The following is an 18,708-nucleotide window of genomic DNA, read 5'->3' as shown; positions in this document are numbered from 1 at the left end:
CTGGAAATAAGGACTTTTTTTTTTCTTTTTTCTTTTCAAGATGCTATTTGACAGAAGCAACTTCGTTGTATATTTGAGCCTGACGCTGTTAATCCTAGCACATAATGCTGTGAGCGGACAAAGGAGGAATACTTCCCTCACTATGCGTTCTTTCCGAGGTTGAGTCCCCACAAATGCTGTGAAGTATAGGGGACGGAAATGTTGGTTAGATTTATCATTGATGTGAAAGGAAGTGAACAAATGCTGACGTTGATAAAGATTAGTGGCAATCGGTTAGGTTGGTATAGTATGTATTGGCTAACATTCCGTAGAAAGGTTGCCAATATAAGAACAGCCCAAAAGACCGGCTGGTGTTAGCGAGTTCATTCGAGACCAAAATATACTTGATATTTATCCACTATCATAGGCTTCTTCTATATATATTATTCCTGTTCTTAGTATAGTTCCTGATTACTGGGATGACATCTTGTCAAGAAAGGTATAGAAGAAAATACAATTATGTAAAGAGCTTGTGAAACCTCTATAGCGAACGGTACATAATTGTAGGATTTGACACTGTGGATACGAGGTGATGGCGGGCATGGGATCTACAGGTGCCAAGCAACTATCTGATAATGTCTTTGAACGAATATTTGAACAGATAAGGCATGGTAGGGTAGATGTAAAGCACAGTAAAAAAAACCCCCAATACATCCACCTGGTTACCTGGTTTCAGTAGTTTCCAACGGCGAAAAAAAAAAAAAAAAAAAAAAAAAAAAAAGTCCAGCAGCCCACCTAAGACAAGGTTTTTATATTTCGCCAGTAAACTACCACTGTACCAAAAATGGGATGGCGTACTGTAAATACATGGCACACCCACACCGAAATAAAATAAAAAATAACAAAATAAAATATAAAAAATCTTACACCACATACCAATATATATCATGTCTATTAGCTGTTGATGCAAGTGTCACATGGTTGTTCGCGCGAATCAAGGTCGAAAGACCTAACCTTTAGTCAAAGTGTCGACCAACAGTGTCACGGATAGATTCCATGAGACTGTAGGCTTGGGAAAGGATAAGACAAGCGATGAGACAAATGATGAGACAAGCATGATGAATGAACATATGCAAAACAAAGTGCAACGGCGAGCTTCAACAAACACAGCCTTTTTTCGCGGGTAGTGGCCTTCCTTGAATGACCCAGAAGTTTGTTAGAGTATGGTTTTCACCAAACATTTCCCTCATCTCTCCTCTTTTTTCTCTTTATCTCTTTTCATGCCTCTCTTTTACCCCTGCCATCTTTACTCTCGATTCCAACAGCTCACAAGTAATGACGAAAACAGTTATTGAGGGGAAGTTCCAAGAATTTCATCCCATCAGCTCGGATGGATCATCACTCCCATTATCAGAGAACAAATATATAGAAGCTCGTTTCGACCAAAAAACACAAGAGTACATCATCCTCTGGAGTGACATTACATCTGTCTACAAGAATGCATGCCATCTAGAAGTTGGTGGGAAGGTTATTTCCTTTCTCGCAGACGAGGATTTTGAATAGTAAATAGACCATTAGTTATTGCTCTTAACATGGATAATATCTATTTTGGTACAGCTTGGTATTTGGGGTTAACTTGACCATAGTGCAACTTGTATAATAGTATCAAGCCATATCGGATCCATGCGGAGCTAGATATCGTACTGGATGTAGTCATTTCTTCTCAAGTAGACACTTCAAATGAACCAGATACTACAGTAATGCAAGGAAGTAAGGAAGAATCGGATATATCGGAGCTGAATGAAGTTACGCAAAGGAGAATGGAGGGGTTGGCTGCATCAGAGTTGAATGAAGTCATGTCCCCTGGTTATGTCAAAAAATCCGACCACAATGGTCCGCAAAGCCTCGAGACACAAGCAAGCAGTCTTTCCATAAGAGAAAATGATACAAGATGTCCGACTATAACCATATCTCAACCAAAAAATATCCCAATGAATGAATCAAAGGTCTTAGTGAAGCTAACTGTCCAGGAGAATGTTGAAATGGCAGCAGCTCTGCTTGATGAAGAAAAAGGAGATGCAGATAAAGAAGATGTCGCAACTCAAAACACATTAGGTAAGGCGTACGTTGGTGGAAATGGGGCCCCACAAGACTACTTGGAAGGTTTCAAGCGGAATCTCGAGGCAGCCAACCAAGGAGAAGCTGATGCTCAGTACAACCTAGGTGACATGTACTATTATGGGAGGGGTGTTCCACAAGACTATACGAAAGCCTTTGACTGGTATCTTAAGGCAGCCAACCAAGGAAGTGCTGCTGCTCAGAACAGTCTAGGCCACATGTATCAATATGGCAATGGGGTCCCACAAGACTACTCAAAAGCTCTTGACTGGTATCTCAAGTCTGCCAACCAGGGAAATGTTGCTCAGAGTAATCTAAATCATATTCGCCAACTTGGCAAAAACGTCCCACAAGACTACTCAATAGCCATGGACTGGGTTCTCAAGGCTGCCAACCAAGGAGAAGCTGATGCTCAGTACAAACTAGGTGACATGTACTATTATGGGAGAGATGTTCCACAAGACTATACGGAAGCACTTGAATGGTATCTTAAGGCTGCCAACCAAGGAAGTGCTGCTGCTCAGAACAGTCTAGGCCACATATATCAATATGGCGAAGGCGTCCCACAAGACTACTCAAAAGCCTTTGACTGGTTTCTCAAGGCTGCCAACCAGGGAGAAGGTGATGCTCAGCTCCTTCTAGGCCGCATGTACCATCGTGGCGAAGGCGTCCCACAAGACCACTCAAAAGCCATGGACTGCTATCTCAAGGCTGCCAATCAGGGAAATGCCACTGCTCAGTACGCCGTTACCTCTGCTCAGTACGCCGTTGCCTCAATGTATCAATATGGAAAAGGAGTCCCTAGGGATCATGTTGAAGCGAGACAGTGCATCTTTCTCTGAATACTCTTATGTTCTTTTTTAATTTCGGAAAATGAGATGATCATTTTTAGAAATCAAAGTAATAACCATGGAAAAGAAGTTTGGATTGTCGATCGTAGATTAATGAGCTGATGCTAGCCTACAGATTACAAATTAAGGCCCTTTTGATAGGTGTAGTGGATGGTTTAGATATTAAAATACTTTTTATATTTTATTGTTAGATGATGTTTGATAGAGGTAGTTCTTTTGGTTATTTGGAACTGACGCTGTTAGCGTTGATATATAGTGCTTTGAATAAGTAAGGCATTTCTATTTCTATGCCTCCTTTCGAGGACTATGAGAGTTCCCAAAGGTTGTAAAGTAGGAGACATAATGTGGTCAGATCTGATATTGGTATGGAAGAAATCGAACATTTGCAAGCGATGTTTGCAAAAAATTGGTGACAATTGGTCAAGTTGGTATATAATGTGGAAAATGTAGATATTGACCAACGTTTCGTAGAAGATTACCAATGAAGGGTAAGGGCAGCCTATGAAGATCGGGTCAAGCGAGATAACTCGAAGATAAAATTGAATTAAGCATTTATTCAGAGACGATGGCAAATCTATTTAAGAAGTAGATCCTGTACTCTGATATTTTGCATAGTTATAAGAGACTGTGACATATTGATAGAGAAGGCCATGAGGCTGTGCGTTTGAGAATGGTGAACATGAGGCCCTCAGGTGCCAAGCAAATGCTTGACAAGATCTTCAAACAGGTATTTGAAGCACGTAATGCATAGGTGCTGCGGTGAAAATAAAAAATGAAGGGACTCTAAATTAAGCACCTTTTCACTCTTTATATTCATGTGTACATATCCAGCTTGGAATCACAACTCGACTTTAATACATACCCATTATTATAGCTTCGCTTTAGATTTGTTTATTTGTGAATATGTATCAGTTGGTTCACTGGCATATGAAATGGTGCATGTGTATGTCGACAACGACAGCGACAATGACAATGACAACGGTCATTGCGGGGCCCTTAGTTGTGAAGGGATTGGACAACGGATCAATAGATTATCATTCATGTCTCCATGTCTTTGGGAAACCTGTTTGAGCTGTGATATAAAAATATGTAATTGACAAAAAGAAAAAGAAGCTTGAATTATTTTTATAATTGCAAACATACATGTACAGTACACACGTGTACACATGACTTTAGGCACTGTTCATTTTTCCAGCCTCAGTCACACTCAGTCCATGGAATGGGAAATGATTAAATTTTTTTTTCTGTGAAAGTGTATCCGTGGGCTGCCAAAAATAAACCAAACCTTAATTGGGACTAAACAAGGTGTTGTATTTATTTGTGTAATGGGACATTGGATGTGATGTATGGGTTTGCTTTTCGGTCATTGCCACGGATACACTCTTCCCCATCTGTTTACACCCTATTCTCTCTTTCTCTCTCTTTCTCTCTTTCATTCTTTTTCTTCTTTCTCTCTTCCCTTTCCTTTCCTGTACTCAATTCAATTCAATTCATTCCAGTTCAAATCTGATTGACAACCCAATACTTCATCTCAATCCATCCTCATCTCCATCCTCATCTCCATCTTCATTCTCATCCCTACATCTCTTCTAAGCTCAGCATATAAGCAATTGTTATCCATATCCATATCCATATTCATATCCATATCCATATCCATATCCCAATCTCTTTCTTATTAGCTTTTTATTCCTTTTTCCCATCAAACGTTACTTGTACACAAATATCATTAGTACATCTCCCCTTCCGTCTCTTCACTTTATCTTTTACTTCTCTTTTCATCCCATGTCTGCCCCAACAGCCCCTACGCGGACAAGGACGCCATCCATCTCTGCCACCACTGTTATCCTTCATGCAGACGCTCACCCCCACCCCCATACGCACGCCCATGCACAGTTTCAATTAAATCAATATCAACATCAACAACAAGAGCCGGCGCAAGAGAGCAATGTCACTTTTCCATTTCATCAAATGCACCCTTGGTCCACAAAACGTGCCATGATTGCTGCTGAATCCGAAATCTCTCCACCTGTCTCACCCAAACAGCAGGCTGTTCTCGTCGGTTCAGACATGGGTACAGGTGCGATCGAAAACGATACAAGCAAATCAACTCTACCTCCAGTTGGATGGAACACCACCATCAGTCATAGATATGAGCACGAGCAAAGCAACAGTGATGCTGGCGATGGCGATGACGGTGATGATGAGGATAGCCATCATGACACTCTGAGTGAAAATAGCAATGACCACGATAGCGATGATACTCTCTCTTCACCCCCTTATGCACATAGCCACTTTTATCCATACTCTTCTTATACCCACCAGCGGCACCACCATCATTCACTTCAAGGCTCACCAACAAGTGCTAATCATTCTATGAGACTTGAGCCCGTATCGGCTGGCTTGCTACTCTCCCGTTTAGACTATTCCTCTTCCACAGCATCATCCAGCTCCGTTTCAGTCGCATCCTCTGCATCATCTTCCTCAACCTCTCTCTCCTCCGTATCATCATCCAAATCAGCCCGCAATGTCCTCTCGTCATCAACAGTAGCATCAGCACCATCTTCATCATCATCATCATCATCATCATCATCGCTTGGAAGGTTAGAGATTGAAAGGACCTCGGAGTTACTTCTCTTTAACAGCCCACCCAGCAGTCATGCGTCCTCTCCTTCATCACCTTCCTATCCAGCCTTAAAAGGAGGATTTGGATTCCCTTCTCATCCCACAACGACGAAGATGACAACGACAACGACAGCAACAACAACGACGACGACAAGTTCATTACATGTTATGGATCCAAAAGAAACAGCCACAACAACTTCAAAGAGAGCTCCTTGGCATTGTACCAAGAAATCGATTCCACAAATCATTCGTGAGATTTCAGAGGCGTTGGATGGACGGGACAAGATGATAAAGGTAGTTCAGTACTTTGCCAAGGTCTTTCTCTGGCTCTTCTTGTCGAACCCAGTTCAATACAAGGTCCTTGCCACACGTATCAAGGCTCTTGCGAAACAATTTTCAACGACGCGTAAAGTATTTCGGTTAGGTCACTTTGTGGACCCATTGGCGTCGGTGTTGATGTTGGCAGTAACATTGAAGACCAATGTGTCGAAGCATGGTCTGAGACGGACTGTGATGACCAAGCCCGCGACCCAAACCTGGAGAAACAGTGTCCGGGATCGATTGGGTAGTCTGAACACTGTGCTTGGGTTCGTTCAAGATATCTCGGATGACATTTACTGTTTAGGAGCCATCGGAGTCCTTGACAGGGACTTTACAGACAAAGCAGAACCATGGTCGAATCGATTGTGGATGATGGGAGTATCGATTGATTTGCACGAGAATCTGCAGAGTATCCGAGATGTGAAGGAGCAGATCAAGGCTCTTGAGAGCAAGATCCACAGTAGTGATAAGGAGGAGGAGGAGGAAGAGAGGGCAAAGGCTGTAGCACAGCACTTGAAGTTGAGGACTAAACTGCACTGGTTGCAGGTTACCACTGTCAAACTTGGGGGTGACTTTTTGTTCTGTGGTAAGTCAATCCATCCTACATACAAGGTCCATTTAAAAAACAAAAGTTTTTTTTAATGAGTGAAATAACTAATTTGTTTATATTTTGGTCTCTGTTTTGATCAATAGCATATGATAACCTTCACTGCTCCTTCTCCGATGGATTCCAGGCAGTGACAGGTCTTATCTCCGGCATTGCTGGTGCTTACAAATTTGTAGGCAAGGTCATGGAGTCATAAAAAAAAAAAAGTTATCTCTAGTTCTGTTTCTCTTTATCTCCTTTCCCTTTTTGATTCTCCTCAACCTCTTTCTCCGACCAAAAGATGATAGATAGATCGGTATAACTTACTCCTATCACATCTTTCCTTTTATCCACACACCCATTCATTGTTCAAAAAAAAAAAAAGGTATCGTCGTTATACTTTTTTTTCGAAGCAGGTTTTGCTTATCTCTTTTTTTCACAAATACAAAACATGTCATATTTCCTCTCATTTCCTCTTTCTTTCTCTCTCTCTCTCTCTCTCTCTCTCTCTCTCTCTCTCTCTCTCTCTCTCTCTTTCTCTCTCTTATGCTCATATTTTGCAGAGAGATATATATATATAGATATTTATATATTCAAATACCCATGAACTATTAATGTTCCATTAATTAAAAAAAATAAAATGCAATTAAAAGTCTTATATTCATATACATTTATAACATTATTCTGATTATTTTTTTTTTCTTTTCTCTTTACTGATAAACGTAATGGTTATGATACACGTTGCGAGAGACGCGACTATGATTGTTTCCTCTCTCCCCCAACTGCAAAAATAATAAAAAATATAAAGACGCGTGTGTGTTTCTTCTATTCTTATTCTTAAAATACAAAATTAAGTTTTTTTTTTTTTTTTTTTTTTTTTTTTTCTTTCCCCTCTTCTCTTTCTGCCTTTATATCTCCCCTCACCCTTCGTTTGCTTTTTTGTTTTGTTTTTTGTTTTTTTGTTTTTTTGTTTTGTTTTTTCTTTGTTCTACGACCGACTCTGGTCCTCTGCAATATCTCGTAAGGCGAGGGTGATTTCATGCAAGAGGGCCTTGGCCTCCGAGACTGCGGCTTCATAATCCTCAGTGGCTTGAGCGTTCTGTTGAGCTAAAGATTCGAGATCTTGGGTCTGATCTTCAGGCGTTTGGGAGATCCCCGGTAGGTTTTCGATCAATGTTTCGAGTTCTTTTGCTTGACGACTGATATCGAGAGCGAGTTCTTGTGCGGAGCCTTTTATATATACGTGTATGTGTATATGTTATGTGTATGTGTGTGGTGTGAATATGTCAATTTATGGCAATGTTGTATCGACATGTTATGACATGATATGACATTGGTATGGAATGATATTATGGTATGGTATGGTATGGGTATTGAGGAAACGGAGGAAAGCCATACGTACTTTGAAGTTGTTCATGTGGCATGCCATGTACTAATAGAAGAGTAAAATAAAATAAGCAAGCAATAGATAAACATAAAGAGTCCTAGGATATGTGAAAGAAATAACTTTTTATTAATTTTATTTTATTTTATGTTGTTTTTTTTATCTTACCTGTGACAACAGGCACTTCTGAGTTGAGGGGAACTAAAGGTGCATTCTTGGTAAGGTGATCAAGCGAGGAGACAAACAGCAGAGCCAATTTGTCAATGGCATCCTGCAACTGTGTAAGCCGATCCATCTTTCCTTGAATAGCAAAGTTAAAAAAAAAAAAAAAATAAAAAAAAAATGGCAATTACAATCGTAAAATAAATTCCAAAAGGAGGGATAAATATGGAGAATAAAAATAAAGAATGATTTTGATGGTTTAGATTTAGATCAGACCATGGTCCAAAAAAAAAATAATCTGCAAACAAACTGATGAATGTAGTAGGATGGTTGATCGTCCTTCCTTCCTTCCTTCCTTCCTTCCTTTCTCCTCTGTTTTATAAAAAGTTTTAGAATTAAAAAAACGAGTTGAACTATGCTAGAAGGAGTGGGGAAGCGACGCGTTTTATTATTTATTCCATGGTTTCATGGTTTACTTTCAATTTCTTTTACAGTTCTAAGCCACCCGTTAACTTCGTTCGTTTTCTTTGTGGGGGGGCGAAGACGAAGAAAGACGAAAAGCGTCTGTCTGTCTTTTTTACTTTACTCACATTCATTAATTCATTAACAGTTGACGTTAATTTATTCAGTCCATCAAATAAAAAAGGACTCATGTCAGACTCTGATGATACTGCAACTGCACGGAAAGCACAGCCAAAGCCACGCCCACGCCCACGTCGTATGGGTGGCAAAGCTGCTGCTGTCGTTGGCACAGCCCCTGTAGAAACCACTGCTACTACTACTACTACTACTACTACTACTACTGCGACTACTACTGCGACTACTACTGCGACTACTACTGCGACTACTACGACTACAACAACAGTAACTTGCCCACTCAAAAGATCAGACTCTGCCGATATCATTTCTTCCTCAACCTCAGCCTCAGCCTCATCTTCATGTTTGTCCCCACCCCATGCTAGGAGGAGGATCGAGGATGATTTCTTTAGTAAAGCAAAGGCGTATCGAGCCGTGTTTAAAGTGCAAGGTATTTTTTTTTTTTTTTTTTTTTTATCTCAGATTAAAACATCTGCAATCATTTTTGCCACCTTAATTATTGAAATCTTGTTAAGTTATCTTTTACAAACACTACTCTTTTTCTCTTTTTATTTTTTATTTTAATTTTTTTATTTTTATTTTTTATTTTTCATTTTTCATTTTTCATTTTTCACTTTTCTTTTCACACACATCTTTGTTGTCCATTCATCTGAAAGAGAGCACATTTTTGTCCGAGCAACAATCAGAGGCCAAGGTGGAAGAGTCTCCGGTATTAGATCCCATTCCTGTGATAGATAACGATGAAATCCCAGTATTCGATTTTGAAGATGAAGCAAAGTAAAGTAAATTAGTAATAGGCATTAAGTTAAGCCCTTGTGGGAAGAGGTACGGGCGAGAGAGACTATCGAGCATTCTCTTTCCCCACCCTCTTTTTTTTTTTTTTTTTTTTTTTTTTTTTTGATCAAGGAAGTATTTCATTGCTAACTTACAATGTATCCATCTTAAATTACGTTACATACTTTCTGTAGAATCGTTGAGAAACCAATTCAAAAAGAACAAGCGGAAGTAATAGAACCGAAACGAAAACGGGAGATTTCGTTAACACCGCCACCAGAGTTACCACCCTCTTTATCACAACAACGATCAAGATCGTAAGTTACAAAGAAAGAAAGAAAAAAAAAAAGCTGTCAAGAGAAAAGCTCAGGAATGTAGGAATGATTAACGAAATGCCCTTCATTCGAGAACTAACAGTAAAGGAAAAACAAAAAAAAAAAAAAAAAAAATTCCTGTTACTCATTGAAATAGTAAATATATGCAGGCATCGACAACGTCAGGAGCAGTGCAGATCAATTTGGATGATGACGATGTTAACAATAATGATGATGATGATGATCTAATAGGAGATACAAGTGCTGAACTGGATCCGGAACTTTTATCGATCGCTGCAAAAGTCATCTCACATTCCTCACACTTGAAATCGCCGAGTCCATCTCAAAATTCCAGCTCTCAACCAACACTATCAATGTCACAGGACATGAATAACAGTAACAACAACAACAACAACAACAACAACAACAATAACTATAGCTCACCATCAATACCCACGAATGCATCATTCGATCCTCTTTCATTTCCGGGATATGATCACCTATCTTCATCAGCTTCATTATCAACGTCAGCCTCACCGCTCAGATCACCTCCTTTATCATCGCCAGCACCATCAACACCACCGACATCATCACGACAGATCAATGTTTTGTTCAGGATGATCCGACATCCCTTGTTAAACCCTCGTCCTGAGCATGAATTGGCCATGAGGGAATTGGAGAAGGATATCAAAGTGGCCATCAGATCCGTACGTCCCCCTCTAGGCTTTTTTTTTGTTTTGTCTTGTTTTGTCTTGTTTTGTTTTGTTTTTCGCGGACCAAATCCCTTGGAGTGGAAACTGGAAAAAAGAAGACGTACGTTATATTGATATTGTCAAACGTATATAATTATGAATAGGACACGACGTTCCGCAAGGCCATGGAGTTTTATTGTCAACAAAAACGGATTCAAAACACAAATCTGATCTTCACCTTCCGTGGATCACGAATGATGCCCAGCTCAACACCCGATCGATTACAGTTTCCGGAATATGCGGTAGTGGAAGTATATGAACAGAGTGCATACAAGTACATGAAAGAACAAGAGGCACGAAAGTTGGAGGAGCTAGATCGAAAAGCACAGGAGGAGTTGGCGCTCTTGCAACCAACGGCCACAGGGAATAAGGTGGAAGGAAAAGAAAGTGGACAAGATAAAGAAGAAGAAGAAGACGAAGAAGAAGAAGAAGGAGCAGGAAAACAGGGTGATGATCATGAACATTTATTTATCAAAATCCGAGGCAAGGATACTGCGGACGAAAAGATTCGTGTCAAAAAGGTACGTCTTTTTTTTTTTTTTTTTTTTATTTTTTTTATTTTTTTCTTTTTCTATGAAAGATATATATAATATAATATACTATATATAATATGTACGAATGCCCTAATCTAAACGCCAATCCCTATTCTTATATTTATCCTTATTCATTTGTAGACGACGACTATCCAGGCGATTCTACTGCATTACAAGAATATCAAGAAGATCCCTCCAAGTACGGATGTAAAGCTTGAGTTTGACGATGAAGCCCTGAATCCTTCCCTAACCATTGGTGAAACAGACATTGAGGACGATGACATGTTGGTTGTCCGTCTCTCGTCATAGTCATAGTCATAGTCATAGTCATAGTAGTCATAGTCATCATAGAGACCCTCTTCCCCACCAACCGTTAAAAAAAACTTGTACAACATACTAATAAAAAAAAAAAAATCAAACAACTTTTTTTTTTTTTTTTTTTGTTTTTTTGTTTTTATTCTTTTTGAAAACGTGTAAATGTCTATTCTGTTCATGTAAATGATTCTAAAAGAGAGAAAGAAAGAAAAAGAAAGAGAGAAAGAGCGAAAGAAAAGCAAAGGTTTATATTTAATTGTACAGGGGTGAAAGGGCAAAATCTTGACTTGGTCAACTTTTTTTTTTTTTTTTTTTTTTTTTTTAAAAAAAAAAGGATAAAAAGACAAAATGAAACACATAGATAGACAGGTAGATAGATAGATAGATAGATAGATAAATAGATAAGTAGATAGAGATAAATAGATAAATAGATAAATAGATAAATAGATAAGATCGTGAGAGAGAAAAAAAAAAAAAAAAAAAAAAGGGTATCAACAAACAGAAGTAAAGGGTGTGGAGGGGAGGGAGTGTAGGCTCTTTTTCTTTTTTTTTTTTTTTTTTTTTTCTTCTTTTTTTCCCCCCTCTTTCTTCCTTCCTTTTAAAAGACAAGGCCCTTCGAGGAGGATACGGGTGCAGAGGCAGAAGAGACCATCATGGATGGATGAGGGATTGTAGTAGTAGCAGATGTAACGGGGGTAGCACAAGTTGTAGTAGTTCTACCACCAGCAGCAGCAGCAGCAGCAGTACCGGCAGTCTTACGACCAACAGCAACATGATAGACCTGATAACTCTTCAAGGTCCTCATCTCCTGTCGAGCACGTTCCAACATCTCATCGAATTCAGATCCCGACAACATGGCCTGTCGCATTAACCAGGGGCGAACGTTCAATGCACAACGCCACCACAACAGCTCTGAAGCCAAACCGACTCGTCCTCCATGAAGACCCACGGGCATGTTCACACTGGACTTGTGCGTTACTTCCATCCCCGGCATCGTCCTCAGGATCCCTCCCAGGTTCAGGGCCAAGGAGGTATCGATCCCCAGTTTATCAAACCCAATCAGGGTCCAATAGCTTGGCCAGCAGCTATCCACACCCGAATCCCTCAGCCTCGAGTCCAACTCGACCAGCTCCAAATACCCATCCACTTTCAAGACCCTGACCAATTCTCTCAAGAAGGTCAGGTATTTGGTCTTGCTGATATTGGGTAGGAATCGACGGACATGGATATAATCCACAGAGTTGGACACGAACGGGATCTGAAGAGAATTCTCATCCAGGTTATAAAAGAATAAGTTTTCAAGATCAAAACTTGGTGTTGTCTCTGGAACGGCTGGCAATGAGGGGATCTGACTGACATTGATGGCATGGACTGCAGATTGGGGATGAGCCAGGGCCATCTCTGTGGCCCATTGAGTGTTTCCACATCCCACAGACAAGATCACAAGCGATCGTTCGTCCTCTACCTTTGGAGGAGGGATGACCATTGGAGAACGACGGTGATGATGACGATGATGATTGGGGGTGGTCATAGAACAAGAGGAGGATAGAGAAGAAGAACGAGAGTGAGAGCGTGAGGCCAATTCTGGTTCAAGCTCCTTGTTATCGTCGCAGTCGGTATGATGGTCGTTGTCTTGAAGAATAATGGGTTGATGTCCTTCTTCTTCTTCTTCTTCTTCTTCTTCTTCTTCTGCTTCTGCTTCTGCTTCATCACAGAGAGAATCATGTCTGTTGATCTTTTCATGTGTCAATTCTCCATCTTGATTCTGTTGTTGAAGATGTCTTTCATCATCAGAGTGTTTAGAGAAATCGAGGGGTGCGGAGTAATTCTGTCCCTTGAACAAAGCTCGGGTGAGATGTTGTTCCACTGTATAACTATTTGGATGATCGACAAAGTAAGAAAGAAATTAAAAAAAAAAAAAAAAAAACGTTTTTGGTTAATAGACTTAATAGGATAGAGAATAAAGAATAAAAGGAAATTAGAATTAGAATTACAAAAAAAGTAAAAAAAAAAAAAAAACAAAACGTGGTTTTAATTAAACGATTTGATCTCGTCACTGTTTCGCATTTTTTTTTTTTTTTTTTTTTTTTTTTCGCTCTCAGATAAACTCAACTCTCATCTCACACTTTTTTTTTCTTTTTTAGAACCATTCTTTAGTGATTTGCCCTTTTTTTACTTATATATATATATCATGATCAAGATTTATCCGAGAAAAAAAAAAAAAAAAAAAAAAAAAGAAAGAAAGAAAGAAAGAAAGAAAGAAAAAAGGCAGAAAGGCCATATCTTTCATACAACGTACAAAGCGGAAAGGAAAAGGAAAAAAAAAAAAAAAAAAAAAAAAAAAAACCGTTAAAAGGAACAAATTACGTTTAAAGAATAAAAGGTTTAAAATGAATGCAATGCACCAACAGCCCTCAAAGTCCAGACTCAAATGCAAATGCAAATGCACAAATCCAAATCCAAATCCAAATCCAAATCCAAATCCAAAAAAAAAAAGGTGATAGCTGCAGATGATGAAGCGGGCAAGATAGATAGGGGAGAAGAGTGAGAGGAAATAGAATACTGCTACATGGAGAAACAAATGTAAAAAAAAAAAAAAAAAGCAATAGAATGAATAGAGTAGTAGAGCAGAGCAGAGCAGAGCAAAGCAGAGTAGAGAGATCATGCGGAGAAAAAAGCAAAAAGTCTTTTTTTTTTTCCGGACCATGCGAGATACCCACGCGTCAATCCTTTTTCTTTTTTTGTGTCACTGAACAGAAAATCAAACCGTTGAGCAATGCTGAGTTGCTATCGAACTTTTTTTTTTTTTTTTTTTTTTTTGGTCATGGGCTTTTTTTTTTTGTTTATGCTCTTCGCCAGCCAAGGCTTTTTTTTTTGTAAACTCCAAAGCTGAATATGTATGCTGGGCCGGTTTAAAAATATGAATAACATTTTTTTTTTTGGGTTCCGTTTTGGGAAAGAATTGGAACACATTTGCAAGCATGAACCATGCAAGAAAAGGAAACAAAGCAACAAAGCAAAAAGTAAAAAGTAACACAGAAAAGAGAGACTTGCCTGTCCATCATATCCCAAGGACCACCATCGTGCTCAAGTCCCTCTGGAATGTCGTCTGACCATTCTTGCTCGCCTGCCCACCGACCCTGATTACCCCATTCAGATACAGAGATGCAGGATACATCATGCGTCGATGGAATGCATTCGATCCCTACTAGACGCTGTCCACATGGACAGCTCTGATTCTGAATGTGATTGTGAGTGTGAGTGTGGTTATGGTTGCTGTTGTTGTCGGTGATTTGTAGAGATATCTCTGGGTGTTGATGATGATACTCTGATGATGATCCGTTGGGAAAGGGAATAGAAGAGACCCCATTAGGACAACACTCCATCGTCGTAGGTGATGCCGGAGCTGAATTGAATAAAGTCGCGTTAGTTGACAGATTGTTGCAATCATTGTTGTTATTGTTGTTATTGTTACTACTGTTGTTTTGGTGAAAGGTGGATGGGAAAATATGTGGAGGAAGTAGGTTACGTTTCATAAACGTGGCCAACTTTTGTTCCTGTCGAGGGTGATAATCCTGTATTGATGCTGCTACAGGACTGGTCGGTTGAGAAGATCGGGAGATTTGGAGGGAGGAAGGATGTGATGAATGGGTATAGCTACTGCCATGACTATGGCTGTGGCTATAACTATGACTATGACTATGACTATGACTATGACTGTAGCTATGACTGTAGCCATGGCTATGACTCTGACTATGGCTGTAACTATGACTGTGACCATGACCATGGCCATGTCTATGACCGAGAGTATTAAGAGTCTGCTGAGGAGGATTATTATTGCAATTATTATTATTACTCTGGTATGAATGAGGGGCCACAGGCGTGGTCGGGGTCGCAGCAGCTGTCAAGGCCGGTGTCGTTGCAGTTGTCGTTGTTGTGGGAGTGCTAGAGAGTGAATTGAGGTTTGAGTTTAGGTTGGAGGAGTCGGAGAGGTAAAAACATGTTTGCCAAGTACAATGCGGTTGTTGCTGCAGTTGCTGTTGCTGTTGCTGTTGTTGTTGTTGTTGTTGTTGTTGTTGTTGTTGTTGTTGTTGCTGCTGTTGTTGTTGTGGTTGAGACATATCCATGTTTTGAAGATCTTGCAAGTTTTGTAGGTTTTTGAAGAGTTGATTGTGATCAAGGACAGTAGGGGCCCTGGAACGTTTACCACGGAAGAATCCAATGGAGCCACGTCTGCCTGCAGGAAAGGGCGGTGCACCTTCGTCAGAGATGGGGAAGATCTCTTTCCGTTCAGCATCCTTGATGTTGTTACGACGGGGGATGGTAGGGGGCAATGAGACAGAGGACACGTTGCGGTGATTACCCTGCAAAGGTTCTGTGGAGGTAGAAGGCAGATTGCCCATTCGTGTGAATGACTGAAGGAAATGAATGGTGGGCGGAATTTTGAATTTGTTTTTTTCTTTGAAAGGGAGAAAGGAAGGAAGAGGAGCAGCAGAGGAAGCTGTGAAGAAGAAGAAGAAGAAGAAGAAGAAGAAAGACGACAAGGACCAAGAGAAGACTTTTTTGCAAGTAAAGACAAGGAAGAAGAAGAAGAAGAGGAAGAAGAAGAAGGAGAAAGAAGAGAAGAAAAGAAAAGCGAAGGAGACAAAGGGGATAGATAAATAAGGAAAGGATAGGATGAGGCTGGTTACCCGTCGTGAGGATGGGATTGGGTATGGAGGAGAAAGCCGCTAAGGATTACTAAAAGTGCAAAGAATGAAAAGTATGAAAAGTATGAAAGGTATGAAAAGGAAAAAACGAGCGAATAAAGAAAGGACTGAGGAATTGGAAATTGAAATGGAATGAACGATGCAAACAATGAAGAAGAAACAATGAAGAAGAAACAATGAAGAAGAAACAATGAAGAAGAAGAAGAAGAAGAAGAAGAAGAGGAGAAAAGAGAAAAGAAAAAAGAGAAAAGGACCATTGGATTGGAGTTAGTGGGATGAATCAACAGGTAAACAACAAAAAAGAATTTGCATTCATTTCATATCATGTCATGTCCATCACAATATATCCAGCATGTTCATCATGTTCATCATGTTCATCGTGTTCATGTTCATATCCCATATTCACATTCATCCAAGTAACACACAGAATGTGCCCATCTTGTTCATGTTTGGATTCATATCCATTTGTCCATTTGTGTGTCCCTTCCTTTACCATCCCATCCCTCCATCCCCCTCTTTTTTCCTCGTTCACTTTCTTTCGTCCTCATCTTCTTTCCCTGCTTTGTCTCTGTCCCCTCTTTCTTTTAAAAAAAGCTGTTTAATCTGCAGTGCACGAACTGCTCCCCGAGAAATAAAAGAGTCGTTTTTAAAAAAGAAGGGTGAAAAAGTGAAAGAGAAAGGGAAAAAGACAAAGGTGAAGAGGGGGGTCTCAAACAACGAATGCAAACAGCAACTCTAAACAACAAACATCCAGCACATACAGCACAAACGATCCAAGGAATCAATGTTTGTACACAACAAAGATCGATAGACTGACTGACTGACTGACTGACTGACTGACTGACTGGGATGGCATGAACATGAACATGAACATGGGATTGATTTGATAGTTGAAATGAATCTTTTTTTTTTTTTTTTTTTTATGTAATCATAATCCCAATTGTTGTATCTGTATCTGTGTCTTGATGCTTGATGAGTGGAGGTGTAATAAAAAAGACAGAGATAGAGGCGGAGCGGATTGTTTAGCACTGTGTAGCATCCAATGCAACTTGAATGCGGTGTGGTGTGACGAACAAAACACTTGAGCAAACAACACGAATCCCCGAGTCGTGTTTTTTTTTTTCTTTTTTCTTTAATCTTTTTTCTTTTCTTTGTCTCTTTCTCTTCTTGACATGTTCTCTTCAAGGATAGAAAGCTCATTGATTGACTTTAATTTCTTGTTCTCTCTCTTTTACAAACCAATTGGTTGATTGATTGACTGATTAACAAACAAAGTAATACCACACAAAAGCACTGATGAATAAATAAAGAATAACTATATTTATACAATAGTTTTCTTTTTAATGATACAGAGTGCATTCATTCAAAGTCATGGAAGAAAAAGTATATGCCAAGATGTTGCTTATGTATGAATGGGGGCGATACGGGGGTAAGGGGGGGATGATGGAATTTTCAAACTGCCCTGTCCTGCCCTGCTCTGCCCTGTTTTGCTCTGTTCTGCCCTGGACATCTTGCGCCCCCCCTCCACTTCCCCCCAATGGGAGAAAGGGGGAAAGGGGAAAAAATGGGAAAAAAAAAAAAAAAAAAAAAAAAAAACATTACAATGAATGGAAAAAAGGATATACGCCTTATTCTTTCAAGTGATAACGGTTTCCCAAGAACTAAACCCTCTTCTTTTTTTCTTTTTTTTTTTACAACTTGGTTGATCAATGAATTACATTTACTTTTTTGATTTCATTCCTCTGTTCAACCTTCTTGCTCCACTTTCGATCCAAACACGCGAGAAGATTGGACTAGGGGAAGAAAGAGAACACGTTGTGGCAATCGGTTTCTGATCCGCATCCTCCATTGGTGTCTCACCCATTTCCTCTTTTTTTAGCTTTAGCTTTTTTGATGATGACTTTTAGTTGTCACAATGAAGTCGAAGAAATATTAAAAAACTACTTTTATGGAATAACTGGAGTAGACAGAATATGTAATCATTTATATATCTACCTGTTGAACGAATGGACGAATTGACCTTGTTCCAACTGGATCAATAGGGACAATAGTATATAAAAAAAGAAAGGACTAGGTACTGTTGTGGAATAGAATGGAATGCAAAAAGGAATGATGAATCGAATGAGTGAGGAAGTGTGTGAGAATGAGTTTTTACAACAAGTGAAGAAAACAATATGCAAACATGTAAAGAGAAGATAAAAAGGATTCTGTTTATGTTCCACAGCCTTGTGTAGACTCTGTGGAGAATTTGTTTGTTATTTTTTTTTTTTATTTATGTGGAGCAGAATTAATGAATGAAAGATTTGAAGAAGACAGAAACAGATAGAGAGAGATTGAGAGAGAAAGAAGAAGACAAGAAGAAAGAGTAAATAGAAAAATAGACCAAAGCAGAAGCAGAACAAAATAAATAAATAAATAATATTTATATATATAATCGAGAAATGACATTATAGTTTAGGCTATGACCATGGGTCATGGGCGATGACATTGACATGGATAACGACAATGTGTCAATGGTCAATGGTCAATGGCTCAATGGTGAATGTCATTATTAATTTAATCATTTCATTTTACTTTATTTTAAAATAAGAAAAGGGACAGGGACAGTTTACGCTATTTTTCTGTACTGAACATCTAGAGTCGAGTTAGCCCTAGCTTGGAGCTGAGATACAAAAATAAGAATGAAATGAT

General features: G+C 39.3%; 6 protein-coding genes across 6 annotated transcripts; 4 read left to right on the top strand and 2 right to left on the bottom strand.

The window, feature by feature from the left end:
• Positions 1–1,314: 1,314 nt before the first annotated feature.
• On the top strand, positions 1,315–2,939 carry BCR41DRAFT_393750 (hypothetical protein; the record flags this gene model as incomplete). The annotated part of the gene is made up of 2 exons (XM_022028588.1): positions 1,315–1,541; positions 1,643–2,939. 2 exons carry the CDS (start codon positions 1,315–1,317, stop codon positions 2,937–2,939), a joined length of 1,524 nt encoding a protein of 507 aa, XP_021883762.1.
• Positions 2,940–4,367: 1,428 nt separating this feature from the next.
• Positions 4,368–6,928, top strand: BCR41DRAFT_384620 (hypothetical protein). The gene is made up of 2 exons (XM_022027592.1): positions 4,368–6,477; positions 6,585–6,928. Exons 1-2 carry the CDS (start codon positions 4,731–4,733, stop codon positions 6,692–6,694), a joined length of 1,857 nt encoding a protein of 618 aa, XP_021883761.1. The 5' UTR covers positions 4,368–4,730; the 3' UTR covers positions 6,695–6,928.
• Positions 6,929–7,690: 762 nt separating this feature from the next.
• On the bottom strand, positions 7,691–8,204 carry BCR41DRAFT_233519 (hypothetical protein). The gene is made up of 2 exons (XM_022020085.1): positions 8,030–8,204; positions 7,691–7,909 (listed from the first exon to the last, which is right to left on the bottom strand). The coding sequence occupies exons 1-2, from the start codon at positions 8,154–8,156 to the stop codon at positions 7,827–7,829; spliced, it is 210 nt and encodes a 69-aa protein (XP_021883760.1). The 5' UTR covers positions 8,157–8,204; the 3' UTR covers positions 7,691–7,826.
• A 1,631-nt stretch (positions 8,205–9,835) lies between these two features.
• Positions 9,836–11,458, top strand: BCR41DRAFT_233546 (ubiquitin-2 like Rad60 SUMO-like-domain-containing protein). Its single transcript, XM_022020086.1, has 3 exons — positions 9,836–10,415; positions 10,565–10,981; positions 11,135–11,458. The coding sequence occupies exons 1-3, from the start codon at positions 9,873–9,875 to the stop codon at positions 11,300–11,302; spliced, it is 1,128 nt and encodes a 375-aa protein (XP_021883759.1). The 5' UTR covers positions 9,836–9,872; the 3' UTR covers positions 11,303–11,458.
• A 448-nt stretch (positions 11,459–11,906) lies between these two features.
• On the bottom strand, positions 11,907–13,458 carry BCR41DRAFT_368610 (hypothetical protein; the record flags this gene model as incomplete). The annotated part of the gene is made up of 2 exons (XM_022026393.1): positions 11,907–13,182; positions 13,433–13,458. The coding sequence occupies 2 exons, from the start codon at positions 13,456–13,458 to the stop codon at positions 11,907–11,909; spliced, it is 1,302 nt and encodes a 433-aa protein (XP_021883758.1).
• A 2,807-nt stretch (positions 13,459–16,265) lies between these two features.
• Positions 16,266–16,938, top strand: BCR41DRAFT_233498 (hypothetical protein). Its single transcript, XM_022020084.1, has one exon. The coding sequence runs from the start codon at positions 16,370–16,372 to the stop codon at positions 16,754–16,756; it is 387 nt and encodes a 128-aa protein (XP_021883757.1). The 5' UTR covers positions 16,266–16,369; the 3' UTR covers positions 16,757–16,938.
• The last annotated feature ends 1,770 nt before the right edge of the window (positions 16,939–18,708 follow it).

This window comes from Lobosporangium transversale (genome assembly GCF_002105155.1).
Source record: "Lobosporangium transversale strain NRRL 3116 chromosome Unknown BCR41scaffold_8, whole genome shotgun sequence".
NCBI lineage: Eukaryota > Fungi > Mortierellomycota > Mortierellomycetes > Mortierellales > Mortierellaceae > Lobosporangium > Lobosporangium transversale.
The sequence above is the reverse complement of the archived record's forward strand: the minus strand, read 5'-3'. Positions and strand labels throughout refer to the sequence as shown.

Bases quoted from the DNA above. Each gene is read 5' to 3' on its own strand.
- BCR41DRAFT_384620 (XM_022027592.1), top strand. From the start codon at position 4,731: ATGTCTGCCCCAACAGCCCCTACGCGGACAAGGACGCCATCCATCTCT. The intron at 6,478-6,584 runs GTAAGTCAATCC...TTTGATCAATAG, and splicing joins GGGTGACTTTTTGTTCTGTG to CATATGATAACCTTCACTGC.
- BCR41DRAFT_233519 (XM_022020085.1), bottom strand. From the start codon at position 8,156: ATGGATCGGCTTACACAGTTGCAGGATGCCATTGACAAATTGGCTCTG. The intron at 7,910-8,029 runs GTAAGATAAAAA...CTCTTCTATTAG, and splicing joins AGAAGTGCCTGTTGTCACAG to TACATGGCATGCCACATGAA.
- BCR41DRAFT_233546 (XM_022020086.1), top strand. From the start codon at position 9,873: ATGCAGGCATCGACAACGTCAGGAGCAGTGCAGATCAATTTGGATGAT. The intron at 10,416-10,564 runs GTACGTCCCCCT...AATTATGAATAG, and splicing joins TCAAAGTGGCCATCAGATCC to GACACGACGTTCCGCAAGGC. The intron at 10,982-11,134 runs GTACGTCTTTTT...ATTCATTTGTAG, and splicing joins AAAAGATTCGTGTCAAAAAG to ACGACGACTATCCAGGCGAT.
- BCR41DRAFT_233498 (XM_022020084.1), top strand. From the start codon at position 16,370: ATGTTCATCATGTTCATCATGTTCATCGTGTTCATGTTCATATCCCAT.